This window comes from Arabidopsis thaliana, assembly GCF_000001735.4.
Source record: "Arabidopsis thaliana chromosome 1 sequence".
Taxonomy (NCBI): Eukaryota; Viridiplantae; Streptophyta; class Magnoliopsida; order Brassicales; family Brassicaceae; genus Arabidopsis; species Arabidopsis thaliana.
In genome coordinates this window covers 19,268,066-19,292,702 of record NC_003070.9, presented here as the reverse complement: position 1 = coordinate 19,292,702, position 24,637 = coordinate 19,268,066, and the positions used below count along the sequence as shown (strand labels likewise).

Here is a 24,637-nt window from a genome sequence, read left to right as displayed (position 1 = left end):
ATATATATATTACAATAAAATTTGATGTTTTGATATTTACATTAAAAACATTTATAGTAAATATTTATTATATCTTCCAAACATAAAATTTACGCATAATGTATATAACTCAATATGGAAATTTAAAAAGCACAACGAAAAATAATAATTTTTTAATAAAAATGAAATAATATAATAATATATTGTGTGAATATTTATTTATTACAATAAAAAATAGATTAAAGAAAATATATATACTTTTACTCAAAACTTAAATCTAGAATGAGATGTTATTTCTGGTAATACATGAATTTTCATCATAAAAATTATTTAGTAATATTACAATTAATATAGTAATATTTTTTTATTATATAGTTGTTATCATATTTTGAAAATTTTAAAAAGTTTCTTTACTCCATGTTTATAGGAAAGAACAATGTCGATATATGTGGTAAACATTAAAATAAAACCAATAATATTTAAACAGAAATGAAAACTGACAACCATCTATAATTTTCTTTATGAGAATATAAGTTATTTAGTAGAAAATAATCTAAAAATACGTGGAATTAGATAATAAACCAAAACCTATATATGTGAACTAAACACTGTATTAAACTTTTTTTTTTATGATAAAACATTTTTAAAAATTGTATTCAATGAAACTAAAATCCTTAGCAAAAATTATCCCTGAAAGAAGAAGAAAAGATGTGAAAATTTAGAATACATTTGGAATACAAAATTACCAAATATGAAATTTAGCTAGATAAAAATAAACTCAATTGAAAAAAAAAGACTGAAAATAATTTCTTAAAGACTGAAAAATAATAATAATAATAATAATTAAGTGAAAGACATTTTTTTGTTAAAGATGAGAAAACATATACACATATACCTATACTTGTAGCACTCACAAAAATGCAATGCTAATTTTCCAACGAATCCCCCAACAAAAATTACATTGGCTCTGATTTACCAATTTGTTTATCAACTCATCAACTTTAATTTCTTTTATTTTTAGTTAGTGTCATTCCTTCATAATCCATCTAAAAAGGAGAAATTCATTATAGTTGTTAAACGTATACAACCATCCTTGGCTAAAAATATTAAAGATATCCTCCTCTACTAAAAACTTGTTTTATCACATAGTATGGAAAGCATATGATGAGAAAGAAAAAAAGAGATTATAAAGTATAAGAAAAAAAAACTAACATGTGAAACACATTGAATCATGACAAATTATGGTTTTCTCGGTTGCAATTGTATCAACGTCACCCGCAAACACAACAACCTCAAGAATATCTAAAACATAGTTCCCGTATATTTAGCTATGAAACATTCTAAATAAAAATAATTCATATGTTTCTATTGCAATAATATCAATCCCACCAACAAACTTCGACAACTTCAAAAAATATAGAACATAGCTCAAGAAACCCTATTAAATTTGGAAAAAAATACCAAAAAGATTTTCGAGGGCTTAACATTAAGCAGTTTAGATAAGAACAAATATCTATTAAAAGATAAGAAATAAAAGAAGTGATCTCATTTTAGTTATTCGATCTACTCTCCCAGCTAAATCATCACTTATATATGTAGCAAGAAAATCACCTCACAACAAATTTGGTCTATCTATATTAATGTGGTGATTTTTTTTTTCATTTACTTTATGATTTCTTACAAATGGTAAGATGCATGCCACAAACGTTTTTTTAAACAATTGAGGAGATACCTCTCTTTGAGTTAAGTTTAGGCAATTCAAGACCTTCTTGAGATCCATCATTTCCACCAAAAACAATCATAGCACCTGCTCAAACAAAAAGTCATATGTAAGATATTAATGACATATACATTGAAATGGACCGATAACAAAACTGTTAAACTAATTCAGAGAAATTTATACTTCGCATACGATTCAACCTCATAATGTGATGTTGGGTAGAAAAACAAACCGTATTGCAGCTTCTCTCGCTGTAAAAAGGTTGGGCTTTAATTTTTCCAGCATAATGTTTCCAAAAATTTAATAATTGAAATAAGGAAGTTTCAACTGAGCCAAAAAGTAGAAAGTAAAACGGTCATTAAATAAAAATATTGGACATACGATCTTATAATGTATATGTTTAAATTATTTTGTAGTCAAATAGTTTCATATATCTTTACTTTTGCTTTAAATTATATTAAAAAATAAATATCTAAATAACGAAAAATGTATATTGTGTAAATTGTCTTTTTAAAATCAATGCATTTAAATTTATTAATTATTATAATAAATACATTGGATTAAAATTTAAAAAGTGACAAATGTCGAAAGAATAGAATGCCAAATGGCAACTTCTCAGAGCTTGTTTTGGAGAAACCTTACTTTATTATATAAGATTATATAAGATTCCGCTGATATTTTCATATTTAATCTGGTATATATATCTTTTGATTTCACACTATAAACTTTAAGTGTCCCTAAGAAATACGTTATAATGTGTTGACATTAGATCTCTTGTTGATATGCAAAGCCAAGGAGACAAGCCTTGAGGAAGTGAGAACTGTATTGATCATTGGATCGGTTTGAGACTTCTGTAGTAATTCTGGAACGTATATTTCTTTTATCCTGACCATATCGTAACAAACAAACTTTTCTAAGTTACAACAAATTCTATATATTCTATATCGGCAACTCAAAATCAAAAATCAATAACGAAGAGGTGAAAATAATACCATGAGGAAGAAAATATGAAGATTTGGAACAAAATATTGCGAGAGAGAAGAGATGGATTGGATGCTTGAGATTTTGACAATAGTGTGGTAATACAAGTCTGAAATCAGCATATTCGAGCTATGAGAACGATAAGGAATCATGCCAGTCATCACGAGCACGTTTCTATCTATATGTCTCTAATTTTCTCTAATTCGAAATTGAGAGCATGTTAAAGCCGACTCAAAATTCCTCGATAAGATCTATTTCCTCTTTGAAATTTAATATCTTTGATTAGAATAGATTTGTCATGATTTGATTTTTGTAGTGGCTGACGCATGTTCTTTTGGGATGTCGCGGTTTTCCCAAACCTACAATATCTATCGAGTTATCACAAAAATCAAAGAAGGTCTTGTGGTTAATAGTAAAAATGGGAAGGTGTCAATCCGGCAATTTTAATCAAAAATATATTACTTTATAATTGGTTAATTAATATCAAAACAATTTTACTAATAGATAAGAGAAATACATGTATGTTCAAACATATACATATTTTGGTAATTAAATTTCTAATATTTTGTCAAAATATATATTTCTATGTAATTGCTTTACTAATAGCAAAATCTTTAGTAATATAAAAAAGTAAAAGACAATGATAGATAATATTTGTAATATGTTTTATATCAAATTTTATCCTATAATATTTTTCCTTATATAAATAAAATTTTGATAGCATAAATGATACTAAATATATAAACAAATGAATTTGTATGTTAAAATAATATTAAAATACATTATAGTAGTTTTGCATTACTAATGTCAATATATAGCTACTTAAATGATTACTTAGCCAAAAATATATTAAAACAACTGATAACAACAAACACCGCATAACAGGGGTTAATAACCTAGTAAGGGTTAATACTTAATAGATAAAAGAGTTCTAACAGCTATAGGGGTGTTTTTCTTCTTCTTTAGATTGTCTATTATATCATAACTAAAATATTTAAACTAATCATATCATGATAATATTCAACTACCTGCAGCAAACTAAATGCACTTCCCCTCGTAACAAAAAAAATAGGGTTGAAGATAGTAAAGTGTGTCCCAAGATCTTTGTATCAGATCTCTTTCTAGATTTACTTGTCGCTTTATTCCAAGATCAGCTAATGTGTTGGCTGATTCCTTAGCAAAACAGGCTCTCTCTCTATATGGTTCATGTCTCTAATGATTTTTTAATATATATATATATATATATATATATATATATAATTGGTAATAAAGAAAAAAACAAAAAGATAGTAAAGTGTGTTCTTCTCCATTTAAATTTTCTATTATTCACTCACTCAAAAGAACTGTCAAAATTTGTAAGAAATGTGCTAGAAAGTAAAAATAACACCAAATTTTGGAAGTCAAGATTTTTTTCCTTACATAATTTGGAATTATTTTTAACAAAAAATAAATTATGATTTTCCCTATAAAAGATTTTTTTGTATGACAGATTTGGATTATTTTGACAGAGCAATATTCTCTGCATCTATCTCCCTTTGTTTCATTCTATTTCCTTATATTTTTATTCGACTTCTGCCATAATCTTACAATCCCCTGATTAATCTAAATCAGTGCCTAAAAGTAATCAAGAAAAAAAAATGAAGACTATGAATGGGTTTTTGCTTCTCTCGACTATAGCTTTTGCCGTTTTTCACTTAGTCCAAGCTCAATCTCAATCAGGTTCTTATTCTGTTTCATAATAGCTTGATGTTTCTTACGAAACCCTTTCAATATATCTTATTGAATCATGAACAGGTTTTATCAGCTTGGATTGTGGACTAATTCCTAAGGACACAACCTATACCGAGCAGATAACGAACATAACATACATATCAGACGCGGATTACATCGATAGTGGATTAACCGAAAGGATCAGTGATTCATACAAGTCACAGCTTCAGCAACAGACTTGGACCTTAAGAAGCTTCCCTGAAGGTCAAAGAAATTGTTACAACTTCAATCTCAAAGCGAATCTCAAATATCTGATTAGAGGAACGTTTGTGTATGGGAATTATGATGGTTTGAATCAAATGCCTAAGTTTGATCTTCATATTGGTCCTAATAAATGGACTTCTGTTATATTGGAAGGAGTAGCAAATGCTACCATCTTCGAGATAATTCATGTCTTAACACAAGACCGTCTCCAAGTTTGTCTTGTCAAAACAGGACAAACGACACCGTTTATATCGTCGTTGGAACTTCGTCCGTTGAACAATGATACTTACGTCACTCAAGGTGGGTCGTTGATGTCCTTTGCCAGAATCTACTTTCCAAAGACTGCATACTTCCTCAGGTAAAGAAATTGAGGCTTCAATTTTTTCAAAAACAATATATATGTTGTGTTTACATGAGAGAAAAAGAATATAAACATTTCCAGTTTTCTCGTAAAGTATTTTAGTAAAATGAAAATGCAAACAGAACTAGAACTTTCCGTTTGCATTTTCCGTTTTACGCTTAACTTTTCTTGATTCTTAGGTTTACAATTAGTATTCGTGATGAATAAGTATACCACTTTTTCATGCTATGGAAACTTGTTTTGCTATTTTTTTACCACTCCTAACATTGAACACATATTTACATTTTTGCAAACTGATTTTCCTATATCTTATTCTTATGTATGGATTTATGTTTCATGATTATTTTGCAAACTTTTTATTGAGCTAAAAATGAAGCCTCTTTGTCTCTCTCTTTAGGTATTCTGATGACTTGTATGACCGAGTTTGGGTTCCATTCAGCCAGAATGAAACAGTGTCGTTAAGTACCAATCTACCGGTTGATACAAGTAGCAATTCCTACAATGTGCCTCAAAATGTGGCGAATTCCGCAATTATTCCGGCGGAAGCTACTCATCCTCTCAACATATGGTGGGATCTCCAAAACATCAATGCACCGTCATATGTATACATGCATTTTGCAGAAATCCAAAATCTTAAAGCTAATGACATCAGAGAATTCAACATTACATACAATGGTGGTCAGGTTTGGGAAAGTTCCATTAGACCTCACAATCTCAGCATCACTACAATCTCTAGTCCAACAGCTTTAAATTCTTCAGATGGGTTTTTCAATTTCACTTTTACAATGACCACAACCTCTACTCTTCCTCCACTTATCAATGCCCTCGAGGTTTATACACTTGTAGAAAATTTACTGCTCGAGACATATCAAGATGAAGGTAAAATTCATTTAACCTCATTCTTTTAACCACTTTGTTTTCTTTCAATTTTTTCAAGAAGTTAGGAAGTTGTACTAGTTTGTGAAAAATATTTTCAAATCCACATGAATTTATTTGACTTAAGAGTACATTCAAATAATCAGATTTTTCTAAGTTGACAAAAAAATAGCATGTTTAAAAATGATTTCTAAAATTTGTTACTGTTATCTAATAAACCATATGCTTTGCTGTTTTTTTTGTTTGTTTGAGTATTATAGTTTCTGCTATGATGAACATCAAGAAAACATATGGATTGAGTAAAAAGATAAGTTGGCAAGGAGATCCATGTTCTCCTCAAATATATAGATGGGAAGGTCTGAATTGCCTTTATTTGGACTCTGATCAACCTCTGATCACATCATTGTATGTTATCTTTTCATTTCATTTATATACATTTCATCACTCCTTTTTATTATATTTTCGGGGTTTCGAAAAGATTCTAAACTCTTTAAAACATTAGGAACTTGAGAACGAGTGGATTGACCGGTATCATAACACATGATATATCTAATCTAATACAATTGAGGGAACTGTAAGTATCTAACAGTATACAACATAAATAAACTTTTACTATTTAATGTAATCGTTTTCTTTATCTCTACAATGGACAGAGATTTATCAGATAATGATTTATCCGGAGAGATTCCAGATTTTCTTGCTGATATGAAGATGTTGACACTAGTGTGAGTTCTAGTTATTCTGCTCTGGTTTTCTTGGTTTTGTTCTTGAAAGATTCTGTCGATCGCCTATCGCAGAAACTTAAAAGGAAACCCGAAGCTCAACCTCACAGTTCCAGATTCTATTAAGCATAGGATAAACAACAAATCTTTAAAACTAATGTAAGATATTTTTTCAACTCTTTTTTTTTCTGTCTTAAGTCGTGGAAAGTATGATTACATAATCTCTCTTATTTTTTCCATTCACTTTGAATGATTGCAGTATAGATGAAAACCAGAGTAGTGAAAAACACGGTATAAAGTTTCCTTTGGTTGCTATCTTAGCATCAGTGGCTGGTGTGATCGCATTACTAGCTATCTTTACCATATGTGTCATTTTTAAAAGAGAAAAACAGGGAAGTGGTGAAGGTATAAACATAAGATTAGGTCTTAAACATTAGTGGAAAGTAGAACATATTTTTGTAGATTTGATTAATTTTTTATTTCTCGTTTTGACCATATTATAACAGCTCCAACTAGGGTTAATACTGAGATCAGATCATCCTATCAATCAATCGAAACAAAGGATCGAAAATTTACGTATTCCGAGATACTAAAGATGACGAATAACTTTGAGAGAGTTCTTGGTAAAGGAGGATATGGAAGAGTGTATTATGGAAAATTGGATGATACTGAAGTAGCTGTGAAAATGCTCTTTCATTCCTCAGCTGAACAAGATTATAAACATTTCAAAGCAGAGGTAACATCTAGATCAGAATCATTAGTCTTTTCATTTTGAAATGGAAATTAAGTTTTTGATATGTTTCTTAGGTTGAACTACTTTTAAGAGTCCACCATAGACATTTGGTGGGACTTGTTGGTTACTGTGATGATGGAGATAACTTTGCCTTGATTTATGAATACATGGCAAATGGAGACTTGAAGGAGAATATGTCTGGTAAACACACTAACTTAGAGATTATTATTTGGTGGAGTTCGTAATTATAACAATTGAAATTCGGTATAGGAAACCGCAGTGGACATGTTCTAAGTTGGGAAAACAGAATGCAAATAGCTATGGAGGCAGCACAAGGTGATGAAATAACAAAAAGACTTGCTTATATTCTGATTTTTGATGAATAAAAAATTGACATAAAATAATTTGTAACAGGATTGGAGTATCTACATAATGGAAGTAGACCACCTATGGTCCATAGAGATGTGAAAACTACTAACATTTTATTGAATGAGCTGTATCAAGCGAAACTAGCTGATTTTGGGCTCTCTAGATCTTCCCCGGTGGATGGTGAATCTTATGTATCAACAATCGTTGCCGGAACACCTGGTTACTTAGACCCTGAGTGAGTAAATCAATCAATTATCTTACTCATGATAGAATATGAAATGTAATATTTTTAATACTCTTTTCAGGTACTATAGAACAAACTTGTTAAGCGAGAAGACTGATGTGTACAGCTTTGGGGTAGTTTTATTAGAAATCATCACAAACCAGCCTGTGATTGATACAACCCGCGAGAAAGCGCATATTACAGATTGGGTTGGATTTAAGCTCATGGAAGGAGACATTAGGAATATTATTGACCCGAAACTGATTAAGGAATTTGATACAAACGGTGTGTGGAAGGCTGTGGAGTTGGCTTTGTCTTGTGTAAACCCTACGTCAAACCATAGACCGACGATGCCACATGTTGTGATGGAGCTAAAAGAGTGTCTGGACTCTGAGATTGCCAGGAAACAAGGTAGTCAAGACATGTTTTCTAGAGATTCTATTGAATTAACCTTCTCTCCTACTGGATTCTCACCTGGACCGAGGTGAATTGAGAGCATTTGATGTCTTTATGAACCAAAATAATCCATTGAAATGTGAAGTTATCTCTGGAACTTAAAATACCGTCTTTCTGCATTGAGTGATTGGTTTTGTTTCTGGCCTTTAGTATTTGTAAACTAGCTTTCTTGTGTCACAAGAAATCGTTATTTTGGTAGTAGGAAACCGACAGAGACAATATATGTGTTTTAAAATTTAATACTATCTTTTTTTTTCATGTTCTGTCCGACTGGTTAATCTGCGATCCATACATTTTTTTTCTTTGGAGTTTAATGCTAATATCCGCCAAATTTTAAATTGAAAACCTATAAATTCACGGTAACCCGTAATCCGGTGAACCTGTTTATCTGCGAGATAACGATGCGAGATAACGATTCAAGATAATTTATTTAATTTTGGGATAAATATGTTAGTATTTATGTTTACTAACATAGCCCGTACTATGAAATTTTGTTTTGGTTTAAGTTGGATTAATTTTTTTTTTGGTTTTAGTTGGACTTCATATTTTGTTCAACCTAATATAATTATTTTTATTTTATATTTATAAAACTATAGAAAAAAAAAATTGATTCGTGATCTAATCCGATTGACCAAGAAATCCAATGAGACGGTGACCTAGGTTTATTGTCTGGGTTAGATTTAAAAATATAGCAAGAATCCCATGTAGTTTTGAAGTCTGAAATTTGGTAGGACTTTAAGAATTAATATCGGATTACACGATTCGAGATTTGAGTAATGCCACTAGATGATTTAAATATTGACAAAATAATATTATCTATCAACTATGATTAGATGTTTTATAAATTTTGCTACGTTAGTTTATCGTAAACAAAATAATTCATTAATTCGTTAAATGTTGTTAAAATAAACAATATTTTTTCTTTCAAGAATCTTAAGGTCAATTTGTTTATCAAAGAATTGATACAATATAATTCATTTTTATTAATGGAAATTTGATACAATTGTTTAAAATTAATTTTGGATTACGATTCGAGATATCCTTACCGGTTGAACAATGCGCCACTAGAAGATTTAAACTTTAAAGGAGAACAAAGTAATCGTATCTGTTAATTGTGATTTGATATTTTGTAAAATTTATAAGATTCACGAGATATTTTAAAATAAAGTAAAAACAAGAAATTATCAAAATCGTAGCTTAATCCTAAATAAAAAAACGAGTGGGAGATTAGAATAACCACGCTCTCTCTCTTAAAAAAAATACGCCTTACTTGCAAAACAAGCCTCCTTATTGGTTTAGGATTTGGTAATGTATTTTTCCTATTCCCTTTCAATCTTGGATTTGCTTTGGGGGTTCCTTATAAAACCAACATCGCTCTCGTTGCTGAAACATATCACAAACTCAATTTTAATCATGTTTGGTTTCTCGTTCTCTCGACGGAGAAAATCAAACGCTTTCACATGGAAAGTTTTGAAACAGCTTCAATCTCGCCTTATGCTACTCAAGTCCCAGAAGTACGCAAAATCTAGACACCTACGTGCTGATATTGTTGACTTCATCCGAAGCAACGACTCCAAGAGTGCACTCTTCCGAACCGAACAGCTCTTGCTCGTCGAAAACGCGATTACAATCTACGGTTTTTTGCTCAAGTTCACTGATTTCATCCTCCTCCGCTTCTCCCCCAGTAAAAAACACAGTTGTTTATTGGTTAATGATGATACTTCCGAAGCAGTTTCGAGTCTGATTTTTGCATCGGTCAAGTGTAGAGAAATACCTGAACTGCTAATTATTAGCGAGCTGGTTGGTCAACGTTATGGTCAACGTTATGTAACAACTGCTATTCAGGTCCCTCCCGGGAATCTTGTAAACACTGAGATCAAAGAGAAATTGAAGTCAACTTCAGTAGTATCCGAAACTGATAAGTGTAGAGTAATGGAGGAGATAGCCAAGGAGTCGGGTTACCGTTTAGAAATTCTAGGGCTGGGATATAAATCTGAGATTGACAACGAGGTGATTGTTTTGTTATTATAAATCAAGATCAGTACATATATATTTTTGTTTTTCTTGGTTTCATATGTAATATTTTGGACTTTTGGTGTTTAGGTTTTTGACTTGGAAGAAAAGAACGTAATGGATGAGTCACTACACGAGGTGTATAAATTTTGCCTCACCGATGTTGATGAGAGAAGCAAGAAAGAGACATCAATGAAAGATGATTACATAGAACATAAGAAGTCTACTAGATTGTTGGCTGAAAATGCGAAGAAGTCCGGTCACAGTTTAGAAATATTAAGGCCGGAATCTAAACCTGAGACTGAAAAAGAGGTGATTTTATTTTCTTGTTATATAAAGATTCGTAGACATATATTTGGTTTTTCTTTGGTTTCATAATATTTTGGACTTATGTGTGTTTAGGTCAATGAAGAGGAAGAGAAGAGAGTAATGGATCCGGATGTGGATATTAGTTGTTATGAAGAGTCACCACACGAGGTGTATAAATTTAGCCTCACCGATTTCGAAGAAGAGATAATGGAAGATGATTACAGAGAAGATATGAAGTGTAGAATGTTGGATGATATAGTGAAGAATTCCGGTCACCGTGTAGAAATATCAAGGCCGGAATATTATAAACCTGAGATTGAAAAACAGGTTTTATTTTTTTGGTTATTTTGTGATTAAGATCAGTTTTTTTTTTTTTTTTTTTTGGTTTAATAATATTTGATCTTGTGTGTGTTTAGGTATATGAAAAGGAAGAGAAGAAAGTAATGGATCCGGATATCTATATTAGATCTTATGAAGAGTCACCAAACGAGGTGTATAAATTTAGCCTCACTGATTTGGAAGAAGAGATAATGGAAAATGACTCCATAGAAGGTGTGAAGTGTAGAATGTTGGATGAAATAATGAAGAAGTCCGGTCACCATTTAAAAATATCAAGGCCGGAATATAAACCTGAGATTGAAAAACAGGTTAGTTTTTAATAAAAAGATCACTAGATATTTTTTTTTATTTTTTTTTGTTTTTGGTTTCATAATATTTGACTTGTGGCATGTGTTTAGGTATATGAAGAGGAAGAGAAGAAAGTAATGGATCCAGATGTGGATATTAGATGTTATGAAGAGTCACCACACGAGGTGTCTAAATTTAGCCTCACCGATTTCGAAGAAGAGATAATGGAAGATGATTACATAGAAGCTTTGAAGTGTAGAATGTTGGATGATATATTGAAGAAGTCCGGTCACCGTTTAGAAATATCAAGGCGGCAATATAATAAACCTGAGATTGAAATACAGGTGATTTTTTTTTTTTATTATTGTTGTTATAGTAAGATCAGTAGATATATATCTTGGTTTCATAATATTTTGGACTTGTGTGTGTTTAGGTCAATGAAAAGGAAGAGAAGAAAGTAATCAATACGGATATGGATATTAGATATGATGATGAGTCACCAGAAGAGGTGGAGACATATTCTAGTCTCACGGATGATGAAGAAGAGAGAAGCAAGGAAGATACATCAATGGAAGATGTGAAGTGTAGAATGTTGGATTAAAAAACGACGAAGCTCGGCCACCTTTTAGGAATATCAAGGCCGGAATATAGACCTGAGATTGAAAAACAGGTGATTTTATTTTGTTGTTAATTGTATTAGTAAAGATCAGTAGATATATATTTGTTTTTGTTTTTCGGTTTCATAATATTTTGGACGCTTGTGTTTAGGTCAATGAAGAGAAAGAAAGAAAGTAATGGATATTAGATCTGCTGGTCAGTCACAAACACGAGGTGTACAAATTTAGCCTCACCGATATCAAAGAAGAGAGAAGCAATGAAGATACATCAATGGAAGATTGTTGCATAGAAGAGGCTCAAGTCGGAAAAGATCAAAGAGTCTTCAGATTCAGAGAAAGTAGTGAAGAGAAGAGAAAATCCTCATCATCACCATTATCACCACTAACAGAGTTTAGGGATATGGAGAGTTTGACGTATTACATGAGGCAAAAAGGGATGCATCGAAGAAGAAGAAGATCATCAACATCACCACATTGTTGCCATAATGTAGTATACAATGAGTTTAAAGTGACGAAGGAAGAAGAAGAGGAAGAAAGACAAAGATTAACAACCAAACGTGTTCATTCTAAGCTTCATGAATACGAACAATTTTTAACTCAGTTTAAAAAGAAGAAGGAAGAAGAAAACGAGAGACGAAGATTATCACCCAAAGACTTTGAGCCTACGCTTCCTGATTACGACCAAGTGATTACTCGCTTTAGAGTGCTGGAGAAGGAAGAAGAAGAAAGACGAAGATTAGCAACAAAACATGTTCATCCTAAGCTTCCTGATTACGACCAGATTGCTACTAAGTTTAAACTCCTGAAGGAGGTAGAAAAAGAAAGACGAAGATTATTAACCAAACACAGTTCATCCTAAGCTTCCAGGATGAGACACGAAGATTATCAACACCAAAAGGAAGATGAAGAAGACTATAACCAAACCACTAGGGTTTTTTGATTCGGAGTCGGACCAACCTTAAGGTTGGAAAGCTAACTAAAGCTTCGCCTCTGTCTTTTTGAATTTTCCACAGTCCAATTTAGGATTCAAAGTCTCTTTTTGTGTTGAAGAATGAGAGACGAAGATTATTAACCCAAAAAGAAGAAGAAGAAGAAAGACGAAGATAATTAACCAAACCGCTAGTTTTTTTTTTTGGTTTTGATTCGGAGTCGGACCAACTTTAAGGTTGGAAAGCTATTTAAAGCTTCAGCTCAGTCTTTTTTGAATGAAGTCTTAATTGATGTACTATATAATCGAAAATGAAAATAGTGTATATGAGATCTTTAATTTTGTTACCGTATAAAATATGTTGATTCATTTTACCAATTTGGGTATATCTTACAAAAAAGTTTATGTTACTCGTTTTTAATTAAATAAGCAATCAAATGACTTAGTCATAAAATTTAGTGAAAATTATCCAGATTTGAGTCATGGATTTATAAGGGAATATTATAGGCGACGTCAAAAATCAAAATCACCTAAGTTGACTTATTAATTTCTAAATTTTTCTTCACTTTATTTTTAAAAAAGAATTTCAAACTCATCGAAATTTGTCAAAATAATTTCAGATAAATATATACCATATACGTCAACGGACTATAATATCGAGTTTTTTTCCACACTTAATATTAGAAATTTCAGAAATGAATATTATAGGCAACGACGACGTCAAAAATCAAAATCACCTAAGTTGACTTATTCTTTTCTAATTTTTCTTCACTTTATTTTTTAAAAAGAATTTTAAACACATCGAAATTTGTCAAAATAATTCCAAATAAATATATACAATATACGTCAACGAACTATAATATCGAGATTTTTTTCACACAAAATAAAAGTACGATTGTTTAGTAGTTTATTTACGCTCTCTTTTTGTTATTATAGTTGCTTTTATTGGAAGCTTGGAAGGCAAGTTGGGTATTTTTGTTTTGTTTAAGCAAGATTCTGCAACTTTCTTTGTTTGTATCTTTCCATTCTTTATTTACTTTCGTTTGATTTCTCATTTTGTTTTTATATATTTGCCACCAATTCTAGTTTGAACATTTCCACAAGACACATAATTTCGTAGGCAAATAAGAGTGCTGTTACAATCACCTGAATAAGTCTAATGTTGAAGAAGAAGACTTGGCCATCTTAATTGACCAATACTTTGCTCTTATGTCAATCTTTACCCACCAAGAACCTATGAAAAATGAATAGCCTCCTCTGATTCAGAACAAACATCCCCAAAAAACATGAGGTTTTTGTCTTTCTTGATCTTCGTTTTCGCAGTTCTTGGATTGGTTCAAGCTCAAGACCAATCAGGTTATTTACTCTGTTTTCATGAAATCTTGATGTTTTGTTTCCTTTTCAGATCAACAAAACCTCTTAAAAGTTTGTTTTTTTCGATCATAAACAGGATTCATAAGCTTAGATTGTGGTTTGGTGCCTACGGAAATTACTTATGTGGAAAAGTCGACGAATATAACATACAGATCAGACGCAACTTACATCGACAGTGGAGTTCCCGGGAAGATCAATGAAGTGTACAGAACACAGTTTCAGCAACAAATTTGGGCCTTGAGAAGCTTCCCTGAGGGTCAAAGAAATTGTTACAACTTCAGTCTCACCGCAAAACGTAAGTATCTAATCAGAGGAACCTTTATCTATGGGAATTATGACGGTTTGAATCAACTCCCGAGCTTTGATCTTTACATCGGTCCAAACAAATGGACCTCTGTTTCGATCCCCGGAGTGAGAAATGGTTCAGTCTCCGAGATGATCCATGTCTTAAGACAAGACCATCTTCAAATTTGTCTTGTGAAAACAGGAGAAACTACACCGTTTATTTCTTCATTGGAACTTCGTCCTTTGAACAATAATACATACGTCACAAAAAGTGGATCGCTTATTGTGGTCGCAAGACTTTACTTTTCACCCACTCCACCATTTCTCAGGTACAGAAATGAGCCAAAAAGGTTTTATTTTCATACTAGTTGTTTTGTTGTTTGTGTTAAATTATCAAAATGAGCCTTTCTCTCTAGGTATGATGAGGACGTCCATGACCGAATTTGGATTCCATTCTTAGATAACAAAAATTCCTTGTTAAGCACGGAACTCTCTGTTGATACAAGTAACTTCTACAATGTGCCTCAAACTGTAGCGAAAACTGCTGCTGTCCCTTTAAATGCTACTCAGCCTCTGAAAATAAATTGGAGTCTCGACGACATCACTTCACAGTCATATATATACATGCATTTCGCTGAAATCGAGAATCTTGAAGCTAATGAGACCAGAGAATTCAATATTACTTACAATGGTGGCGAAAATTGGTTCTCCTATTTTAGACCTCCAAAGTTTCGTATAACAACTGTATACAATCCAGCAGCTGTGAGTTCTCTAGATGGGAATTTCAACTTCACTTTCTCGATGACCGGTAACTCTACTCATCCTCCTCTTATCAACGGCCTTGAGATTTATCAAGTTCTAGAGCTTCCACAGCTTGATACATACCAAGATGAAGGTAAGTTAAGCATGTTCTTAAACCAATTCTTTTACCAAGAGTTCATGTCTTTGAAGTTTTTGAAATGTAATGATTGATCAGTTTCCGCTATGATGAATATCAAGACAATATATGGATTGAGCAAAAGGTCTAGCTGGCAAGGAGATCCATGTGCTCCTGAGTTATATAGATGGGAAGGTTTAAACTGTAGTTATCCAAACTTTGCGCCACCGCAGATCATATCCTTGTATGTTTTGCTTGTTAATCTCACAATTCTTTAGTTTCGAGTTTTTTTTCTCAAGTTCTAACTTTTGGACTCTCTATTAGGAACTTGAGTGGAAGCAATTTGAGTGGTACCATAACATCTGATATATCCAAGCTAACACATTTGAGAGAACTGTAAGAATCCGAAACTGTCACACACTAATAAACTTAAAGTATATGATATGGTGTATTGTGTATAACAAATTTATTTTTTTCCTTTAATGCGCAGAGATTTATCAAACAATGACTTATCAGGAGATATTCCATTTGTTTTTTCTGATATGAAGAATTTGACACTCATGTGAGCTACTAAATGACTAATATATTTATCTTGGTTCTTGGTCGCTCTGCTCTTTGTGTGCTGTTCTCAAAGATTCATTTTTGTCATTTGCAGAAACTTGAGTGGAAACAAGAATCTAAATCGCTCAGTTCCAGAGACTCTTCAGAAGAGGATAGATAACAAATCTTTAACACTAATGTAAGATTTTCAGTGGATTCAGTCTCAAGCTTTTCAAGTCACGGAAAGTATTTCAGAATCCTATGAAACAGTGTCTAACCTTCTATTCGATTCCACATCACCTTTAATGATTGCAGTAGAGATGAAACCGGAAAAAATAGTACAAATGTAGTTGCTATCGCAGCATCAGTGGCTAGCGTGTTTGCTGTGCTAGTTATCTTGGCTATCGTTTTTGTCGTCATAAGGAAAAAACAGAGAACTAATGAAGGTATGATCACTAGAATAGGTCTTGAAAATAATGAAAATGAAAGTTGTCAGATTTATACTCACTTCCTTTAGGTTTTACAGCTTCAGGACCCCGATCATTCACTACTGGCACGGTTAAGAGTGATGCAAGATCATCGAGTTCATCAATCATAACAAAGGAACGCAAGTTCACTTATTCGGAGGTACTAAAGATGACTAAAAACTTTGAGAGAGTTCTTGGTAAAGGAGGGTTTGGAACAGTGTATCATGGTAACTTGGATGATACTCAAGTAGCTGTGAAAATGCTTTCTCATTCATCAGCTCAAGGTTATAAAGAGTTCAAAGCAGAGGTACTTTAACAAGAAATGGATATGTTTTTTTTTTTTTTAATAAGAAATGGATATGTTAGTCTTAATTGTTTTTAAAGTGCATTAGGTTCCTCAATCATGAATGGTGATTTTGTTCTTTCTTAGGTTGAACTTCTTTTAAGAGTTCATCACAGACATTTGGTGGGACTTGTTGGTTACTGTGATGATGGAGACAACTTAGCTCTGATCTATGAATATATGGAAAAAGGAGACCTGAGGGAAAATATGTCAGGTAAGCACTTTAATTTAGTTGAATCCATCTCCTTAGACAGTTTGAAACATTCAAAGCCTGGTACAGGAAAACACAGTGTCAATGTCCTAAGCTGGGAAACAAGAATGCAAATAGCTGTAGAGGCAGCACAAGGTGAACTAAATTATGACTTATATACTTTTCATTCACAACAATTTGTGTGGTAGTCTGAAAGCAAGATTGACATAAACAATAACTATTTGTAACAGGATTGGAGTATTTGCATAACGGATGTAGGCCTCCTATGGTACATAGAGATGTGAAACCAACCAACATTTTATTAAATGAGCGGTCTCAAGCAAAACTAGCCGACTTTGGGCTATCGAGATCTTTTCCTGTTGATGGTGAATCTCATGTCATGACAGTCGTTGCAGGAACACCTGGTTACTTAGATCCTGAGTGAGTGAATCAATCTGTTTCTTGTACTGAAATAAGTTATGAAGAATTGGGAACTGTAACCTCTCTTTATGATACTCTTCTTTTCAGGTATTACAGAACAAACTGGCTAAGCGAGAAGAGTGATGTGTACAGCTTTGGTGTAGTGCTTTTAGAGATAGTCACAAACCAGCCTGTGATGAATAAAAACCGAGAGAGACCTCATATCAATGAATGGGTTATGTTCATGCTTACCAATGGGGATATCAAGAGTATTGTCGACCCGAAACTGAATGAAGACTATGACACAAACGGTGTGTGGAAGGTTGTAGAGTTGGCTTTAGCTTGTGTAAACCCGTCTTCAAGCCGTAGACCGACAATGCCACACGTGGTGATGGAGCTAAACGAATGTCTTGCTTTGGAAATAGAAAGGAAACAAGGTAGTCAAGCGACGTACATAAAGGAATCTGTTGAGTTTAGTCCATCTTCTGCTTCTGATTTTTCCCCTTTAGCTAGGTAAAAGTCTTTGTGTTATCAAGCTTTGTTGTTTATTATAATCGATTGTTCATATTGAAATGTTTAAGATAGTTCTGTGAATTTTCTTCAAAATGTATTAGCCTTTATTATGTGTAACATTCTTGGATTCCAAGAAATTTATATCTTTAATATTAGTTTATGTATGAGTCATCAACGCATGGTCTTGGATGCTCTTTTTTGATTACTCTGTTCTCATGATTTTGAAGTAAAAGTTTGCAAGAAATTCGGACTCATACAAATTCAAAGTGAACGCATGAAAGCGTTGTTGGAGTCAAATGTGACATGGTCCGTGTATAATTCACTAGAGTTCATATCACATACAAAAATAAACGTGCCTCCATAAAAATTAAAATTTACTATCTGATTTAAATTGACTGATTCATTTAAAATCTGCTAAAGTTTTTTAACCTATAAATAATGTAACAATTGATTTCACATCTTTTTTTAGAAGTCTACCTAATAATATACATTTGAAAATTCTCCAACGCCTGAAAGCGGAAAGAATGTCGTAGACACGTAATGTGTTACTATAATAATCACCTGAATAAAATAAAAGAATCTAATGTTGAAGACTTAGCACACAGCTTACACAAGCTATGAATGCCAAATCAATTGACCAATATAATGTTATCTCAATACTTGCCAGTCAAGAACAATGATCAATGAATAATCATAACCTCCCTGAATCAGAGCACTCACTGCAAAAAAAGAAGAAGATGAAGTCTATTCATGGGTTTTTGCTCTTCTTGATCACAGCTTATGTCATTTTGGAATCAGTTCAAGCTCAAGATCAATTAGGTTCTTACTTTTTGTTTCTTCGATTACTCTATAGATTAAGAAACCCTTTTGGAATTTGTTTCTTTAAATTTGTTATTTTGGTGTTGATCGTCAACAGGATTCATCAGTTTGGATTGTGGGTTAGTCCCTAAGAACGCAACTTATACGGAGAAGACGACAAATATAACATACAAATCAGATGCAAATTACATCGATAGTGGATTGGTCGGGAGGATCAGTGCTGAGTACAAAGCGCAGCTTCAGCAACAAACTTGGACCGTAAGAAGCTTCCCTGAGGGTGAAAGAAACTGTTACAACTTCAACCTTACCGCTAAAAGCAGATATCTCATCAGAGCAACCTTTACGTATGGGAATTACGATGGTTTGAGACAAGTCCCCAAGTTTGATATTCACATTGGTCCTAGCAAATGGACTTCTGTTAAGTTGGATGGAGTAGGAAATGGTGCAGTCCTCGAGATGATTCATGTCTTAACACAAGACCGTCTTCAAATTTGTCTTGTTAAGACAGGAAAAGGGATACCATTTATTTCGTCGCTGGAACTTCGTCCGTTGAACAATAATACTTACCTCACGCAAAGTGGATCGTTGATTGGGTTCGCAAGAGTTTTCTTTTCAGCCACTCCAACATTCATAAGGTAAAGAGGTTTTTTTTTTTTTTTTTTTTTCTTTTGTATTTTTTCTGGTTCGTTTCTGCGTGTAGATGCAAATCATGCAATATCTTGATGTAAAGTGCACCAGATATTGCTAGCTAGTTTGAAAAATTTGGTATTTGCATTCGGATTTTCGGATGCAAAACGTTTTATCCAAATGCAACATGCATATGGAAAAAGCGATTTTAGAAACGAACAACATTAACGGCTAGATCTGGATGTTGCATTTAACGACGGGACTTTCTTTTTTTTGTTATTTGTTTTTGAGTTAACAAAAACAAGTCTAGTGGCTTTTCCTCTCATTTCTATAGGTATGATGAGGATATCCATGATCGAGTCTGGGTTCGACAGTTTGGTAATGGATTGAAATCGATAAGCACAGACCTTTTGGTCGATACAAGTAACCCCTATGATGTGCCACAAGCTGTGGCAAAGACTGCATGTGTACCTTCAAATGCTAGTCAGCCTCTGATCTTTGATTGGACTCTTGACAACATCACTTCACAATCATATGTATACATGCATTTCGCTGAAATCCAGACTCTTAAGGATAATGACATCAGAGAATTCAACATTACTTATAATGGTGGTCAGAATGTGTACTCCTATTTGAGGCCTGAAAAATTCGAGATATCAACTCTATTCGATTCAAAGCCTTTGAGTTCTCCGGATGGCAGTTTCAGTTTGTCTTTCACGAAGACCGGTAACTCAACTCTTCCTCCTCTTATCAACGGCCTCGAGATTTATAAAGTCTTAGACCTTCTAGAACTCGAGACAGATCAAGATGAAGGCAAGTTTAGCATGTTCTTAAACCCATTTTTTACCAAAAGTTTCATGTCTTATAACTTTCTTTTGTTTTTCAAATGTGATGATTGATCAGTTTCTGCTATGATAAACATCAAGGCAACGTATGATTTGAGCAAAAAGGTTAGCTGGCAAGGAGATCCATGTGCTCCTAAGTCTTATCAGTGGGAAGGTTTAAACTGCAGTTATCCAAACTCTGATCAACCTCGGATCATATCCTTGTATGTTCTGTTTCTTGATCTCATGGTCTTTCAATTTCAAGGTTTCACATATGCTAACTCTTTTGGATACTTTATTGTTTGACAACATTACATTAGGAACTTGGCAGAGAACAAGTTGACCGGTACCATAACACCTGAAATATCCAAGCTAACACAGTTGATAGAGCTGTAAGTGCCCTGACACACCGATTTTATTGTGGTGAGAGAAGTATCTAACTCTTCAAAAACTTTGCTTTCTGTGTCTAATGGACAGAGATTTGTCAAAAAACGATTTATCAGGAGAGATACCGGAGTTTTTTGCAGATATGAAGTTATTAAAACTTATGTAAGCTTCTTTATCAGCACCCTCTCTCTTCCATTTTTTTTTTTTTTTTTTTTTGGTTCAGAAAGCTTAATGTTTTCATTTGCAGAAACTTAAGTGGAAATCTAGGTCTCAACAGCACAATTCCAGACTCTATTCAACAAAGATTAGATAGCAAATCTCTAATACTAATGTAAGATGTTTATATTTCACTTGATTCAATCTCAAAATTTCTGAGTAATGAAAACAATATTAAACTTCATATCTCTTTATTTCTTGTTTCCGGTTTCCCAACACTTTAATGGTTATAGTTTGAGTAAGACTGTTACTAAAACTGTCACCCTGAAAGGCAAAAGTAAAAAGGTTCCAATGATTCCTATCGTAGCGTCAGTGGCTGGTGTGTTCGCTCTGCTAGTTATCTTGGCCATCTTTTTCGTCGTTAGAAGGAAAAACGGGGAAAGTAATAAGGGTACGAATCCATCAATCATAACAAAGGAACGCAGGATCACGTATCCCGAGGTACTAAAGATGACTAATAACTTTGAGAGAGTTCTTGGTAAAGGAGGATTTGGAACAGTGTACCATGGAAACTTGGAGGATACTCAAGTAGCTGTGAAAATGCTCTCTCATTCGTCAGCTCAAGGGTATAAAGAGTTCAAAGCAGAGGTACTTTAACAAGAAATGGATTGGATCGGTTAAGTCCGTTTTATTTTAAAACATTACTTTCTCAATCGTGAAGTTGTCATTTTATTATATTTTTTAGGTTGAACTTCTTTTAAGAGTTCACCATAGAAATTTGGTGGGACTTGTGGGTTACTGTGATGATGGAGATAACTTGGCTTTGATTTATGAATACATGGCTAATGGAGATCTCAAGGAGAATATGTCAGGTAACATTTTAAATTTAGAGACTCTAATTTAATCGAATCCATATCTTTCTGCGGTTTAAAATATCCTAGTATAGGAAAACGTGGAGGCAATGTCCTTACCTGGGAAAACAGGATGCAAATAGCTGTAGAGGCTGCACAAGGTGAACAAAATTATGACTTGTTTTCTTATTACACAACAAACTGCGTTTGGTTATCTTAGAGAAAGATTGACATATACAATAACAACTTGTAACAGGATTGGAGTATCTTCACAATGGATGTACGCCTCCTATGGTCCATAGAGATGTTAAAACTACCAACATCTTATTGAATGAGCGGTATGGAGCAAAACTAGCCGACTTTGGGCTCTCAAGATCTTTCCCAGTTGATGGCGAAAGTCATGTCTCGACAGTGGTTGCGGGCACACCTGGTTACCTTGACCCTGAGTAAGTGAATCAACCAGTTATCATCACTCATGTTAGTTGTGTTTCTCAAATAAATATTCAATGATGTCAATGTAATATTTCTATTCTCTCTCAGGTACTACAGAACAAACTGGCTAAGCGAGAAGAGTGATGTGTACAGCTTCGGTGTAGTCCTATTAGAGATAGTCACAAACCAGCCTGTGACAGATAAAACAAGAGAGAGAACTCACATCAATGAATGGGTTGGGTCCATGCTCACTAAAGGGGACATCAAGAGCATCCTTGACCCAAAACTGATGGGGGACTATGACACAAACGGTGCCTGGAAGATTGTTGAGCTGGCTCTTGCATGTGTGAACCCGTCTTCAAACCGGAGACCAACAATGGCACACGTCGTGACTGAGCTAAACGAATGTGTGGCCTTAGAAAATGCAAGGCGACAAGGTCGTGAAGAGATGCACACAAGTGGTTATGTTGACTTTAGTCGCTCTTCTGCTTCCGAATTTTCCCCTGGAGCCAGATAAATTGAGAGAATATCTTCCGAACTTCCAATGTATTTATTGAATAAACTATCTACACTCTATAATTTCTTTTGTATAAAACTGAGATGACTATGACACAAACGGTGTGTGGAAGGTTGTAGAGTTGGCTTTAGCTTGTGTAAACCCGTCTAACCGTCTTCAAGACGTAGACCGACGATGCCACACGTGGTGATGGAGCTAAACGAATGTCTTGCTCTGGAAAACGAAAGGAAACAAGGTCGTCAACTCAAAGGATTTCTGTTTCTGATTTTGCTCCTAGAGTGAGGTAAAATGAAAGTATTTAATGTGTTTGATATTGAAATGTTTAAGATAGCTGTGTACATAAGACCCGATGGTTGTTCCCAAAAAAGCAATAGCCTTTATCATGTCTAACTTTCTTGGATCAAAAGAAATTATTTTAGGTTATGTATGAATCAACCCCTATAACTAATCCAGACAGGTATTTCTAAAAGAATTTTTATTTGAGAAACTTGTTTGAAATTGATATTTTACTAAATCAAAATTTAACGGGAGTGTTTCACCAACGAGAAAAGTGAGGTAATGGAACCCTAAACATTCCATATATATTTAGAATTGAAAGAGATTTTTGACTTATAAATTTTAAAAAATCAGCGCAACAAACTATACGTCTATACCAAAATAAAATTAATAAATCATTGAAATTATGTCAAGAGTGAAAATTTTGCTGTCAAGTTATCGGTGATACAATCATAAAGTAAGATGCAAATACATGGACATTCTGTGGAACAGACAAGATTCAAAAATCAATTTAATGGGTTTCCGTTACTGTCTGTGCCTAATTTATTTTATCTGTTACTTAAATTTTCTATTTTTCTTCTATTGCGTCGAATGTACGGTTATTCAGTCCTGTTTCATATCAGTATGAGTAACAACTTGATACAAAAATGCTGTGAAGCGAAAGAAAGCAAACATAGTGATGGTGGTTGACGCCCGGAAAAAATAAATAGGGAAAAGAAGTGAATGTTTAGAGAAGGAACAATGGGCCGGATTTATAGTTTAGTTCCTGTTTTAATTTATTTTAGTTAAATATTAAATATCAAAGACAAAATATATACTGTACAACTCAATTACGCAATTAACGGTTTTCTCACGTTTAGACCGGAACCGTGACAAAGAGGACTAAGATGTGGGTTGCAATAGCTTCTTAGAATCCAATCGAGATCAAAATTAACCGGAAATTTACAAGATATTGGAAGAGATCAAGAGGGGGAAAATTTATCCTTCTCAACCTCTTCCTTGTTGAGATTATGAAGCCAAGTATTCAAATAAAAGTCACATCTAGTATCGGGAAAAATGTTAAAAAAATCACGAACTTTCAAATATGGGACGATTTAATCTTGAACTTTACATAAGACAAATAAATTGTAAAGTTTTTGTTGACTTTCGAAATAAATGACAAAGTTTTTGTTGACTTGTCATTTGAGTCATGTCGTTAAATAGGTTAACAAAAAAAATTTACGGCGTTAATGTCTCGTTTATCTACTCTGTTAGAACAAAACAACGTCGTTTATTGCAGATCATTTTGTCTGTTGAACTATTTCTCGTTTATCTACTCTGTTAGAACAATTTTTTTTGTTCTAACAGAGTAGATAAACGAGAAATAGTTCTACAATAAACGACGTCGTTTTGTTCTAACAGAGCAAATAAACCAGACATTAACACCGTAAAAAATTATGTTAACCTATTTAACGATATGACTCAAATGGCAAGTCAACTAAAACTTTGTCATTTATTTTGAAAGTCAACAAAAATTTTACGATTTATTTGTCTTCCGTGAAATTCAAGATTAAATCGTCCCAGTTCGTAATTTTTTTGACATTTTTAGCATCTAGTATCCCATATGTTACTCGCTGACACGACCTGTTTGTTTAGGTCTACCCATGATTAAGAAATAACTATTAATAATATACTCATGCATGTTTATTTGTTTATTTTCTTGGATAATTGAATGCCTTGAATCACTAAAGAAATAGTCACATAGCTCTCTATATTATATCATGGATAATAGACAATAGTAGATGTGTACATACATTATATATATAATTAAAGTCAGCTCTTTGTAATTGTAGGTAACAACGAAGTCACAGG

At 33.2% G+C, this 24,637-nt stretch overlaps 4 protein-coding genes across 10 annotated transcripts; all 4 read left to right on the top strand.

Moving 5' to 3' along the window:
- Positions 1 to 4,317: 4,317 nt before the first annotated feature.
- AT1G51910 (Leucine-rich repeat protein kinase family protein) lies at positions 4,318 to 8,433 on the top strand (the record flags this gene model as incomplete). Its single annotated transcript, NM_104071.3, has 13 exons — positions 4,318 to 4,399; positions 4,475 to 5,012; positions 5,413 to 5,894; positions 6,152 to 6,296; positions 6,394 to 6,465; positions 6,545 to 6,616; positions 6,689 to 6,772; positions 6,873 to 7,018; positions 7,120 to 7,349; positions 7,421 to 7,547; positions 7,617 to 7,682; positions 7,761 to 7,950; positions 8,030 to 8,433. The coding sequence occupies 13 exons, from the start codon at positions 4,318 to 4,320 to the stop codon at positions 8,424 to 8,426; spliced, it is 2,631 nt and encodes an 876-aa protein (NP_175603.2). The 3' UTR covers positions 8,427 to 8,433.
- Positions 8,434 to 9,807: 1,374 nt separating this feature from the next.
- AT1G51900 (Regulator of Vps4 activity in the MVB pathway protein) lies at positions 9,808 to 12,897 on the top strand (the record flags this gene model as incomplete). The annotated part of the gene is made up of 7 exons (NM_104070.2): positions 9,808 to 10,404; positions 10,498 to 10,719; positions 10,810 to 11,043; positions 11,133 to 11,363; positions 11,454 to 11,687; positions 11,777 to 11,925; positions 12,162 to 12,897. 7 exons carry the CDS (start codon positions 9,808 to 9,810, stop codon positions 12,817 to 12,819), a joined length of 2,325 nt encoding a protein of 774 aa, NP_175602.1. The 3' UTR covers positions 12,820 to 12,897.
- Positions 12,898 to 13,904: 1,007 nt separating this feature from the next.
- AT1G51890 (Leucine-rich repeat protein kinase family protein) lies at positions 13,905 to 18,099 on the top strand. Of its 5 annotated transcripts, NM_001333518.1 has the most exons (14): positions 14,100 to 14,244; positions 14,339 to 14,557; positions 14,750 to 14,876; positions 14,964 to 15,442; positions 15,524 to 15,668; positions 15,749 to 15,820; positions 15,915 to 15,986; positions 16,080 to 16,163; positions 16,280 to 16,410; positions 16,491 to 16,738; positions 16,862 to 16,988; positions 17,055 to 17,120; positions 17,216 to 17,405; positions 17,493 to 18,097. In NM_001333518.1, the coding sequence occupies exons 1-14, from the start codon at positions 14,175 to 14,177 to the stop codon at positions 17,899 to 17,901; spliced, it is 2,439 nt and encodes an 812-aa protein (NP_001322769.1). In that variant the 5' UTR covers positions 14,100 to 14,174; the 3' UTR covers positions 17,902 to 18,097. The 5 variants fall into 5 exon arrangements, with proteins under 5 accessions (NP_175601.2, NP_001319202.1, NP_001322770.1 ...); NM_104069.3 differs by having other exon boundaries at positions 13,905 to 14,244; positions 14,339 to 14,876; positions 17,493 to 18,070; NM_001333516.1 differs by having other exon boundaries at positions 13,905 to 14,244; positions 14,339 to 14,876; positions 16,862 to 17,120; positions 17,493 to 18,070.
- Positions 18,100 to 18,534: 435 nt separating this feature from the next.
- Positions 18,535 to 22,886, top strand: RHS6 (root hair specific 6; the record flags this gene model as incomplete). 3 transcript variants are annotated; one of them, NM_001333515.1, is made up of 12 exons in its annotated part: positions 18,535 to 18,716; positions 18,814 to 19,351; positions 19,678 to 20,156; positions 20,247 to 20,391; positions 20,488 to 20,559; positions 20,645 to 20,716; positions 20,802 to 20,885; positions 21,004 to 21,358; positions 21,456 to 21,582; positions 21,657 to 21,722; positions 21,818 to 22,007; positions 22,102 to 22,886. In NM_001333515.1, 12 exons carry the CDS (start codon positions 18,581 to 18,583, stop codon positions 22,508 to 22,510), a joined length of 2,673 nt encoding a protein of 890 aa, NP_001321144.1. The 3 variants fall into 3 exon arrangements, with proteins under 3 accessions (NP_001321144.1, NP_175600.3, NP_001319201.1); NM_104068.3 differs by having other exon boundaries at positions 18,545 to 18,716; positions 20,778 to 20,885; positions 22,102 to 22,841; NM_001333514.1 differs by having other exon boundaries at positions 18,635 to 18,716; positions 22,102 to 22,510.
- Between the last annotated feature and the right edge of the window lie 1,751 nt (positions 22,887 to 24,637).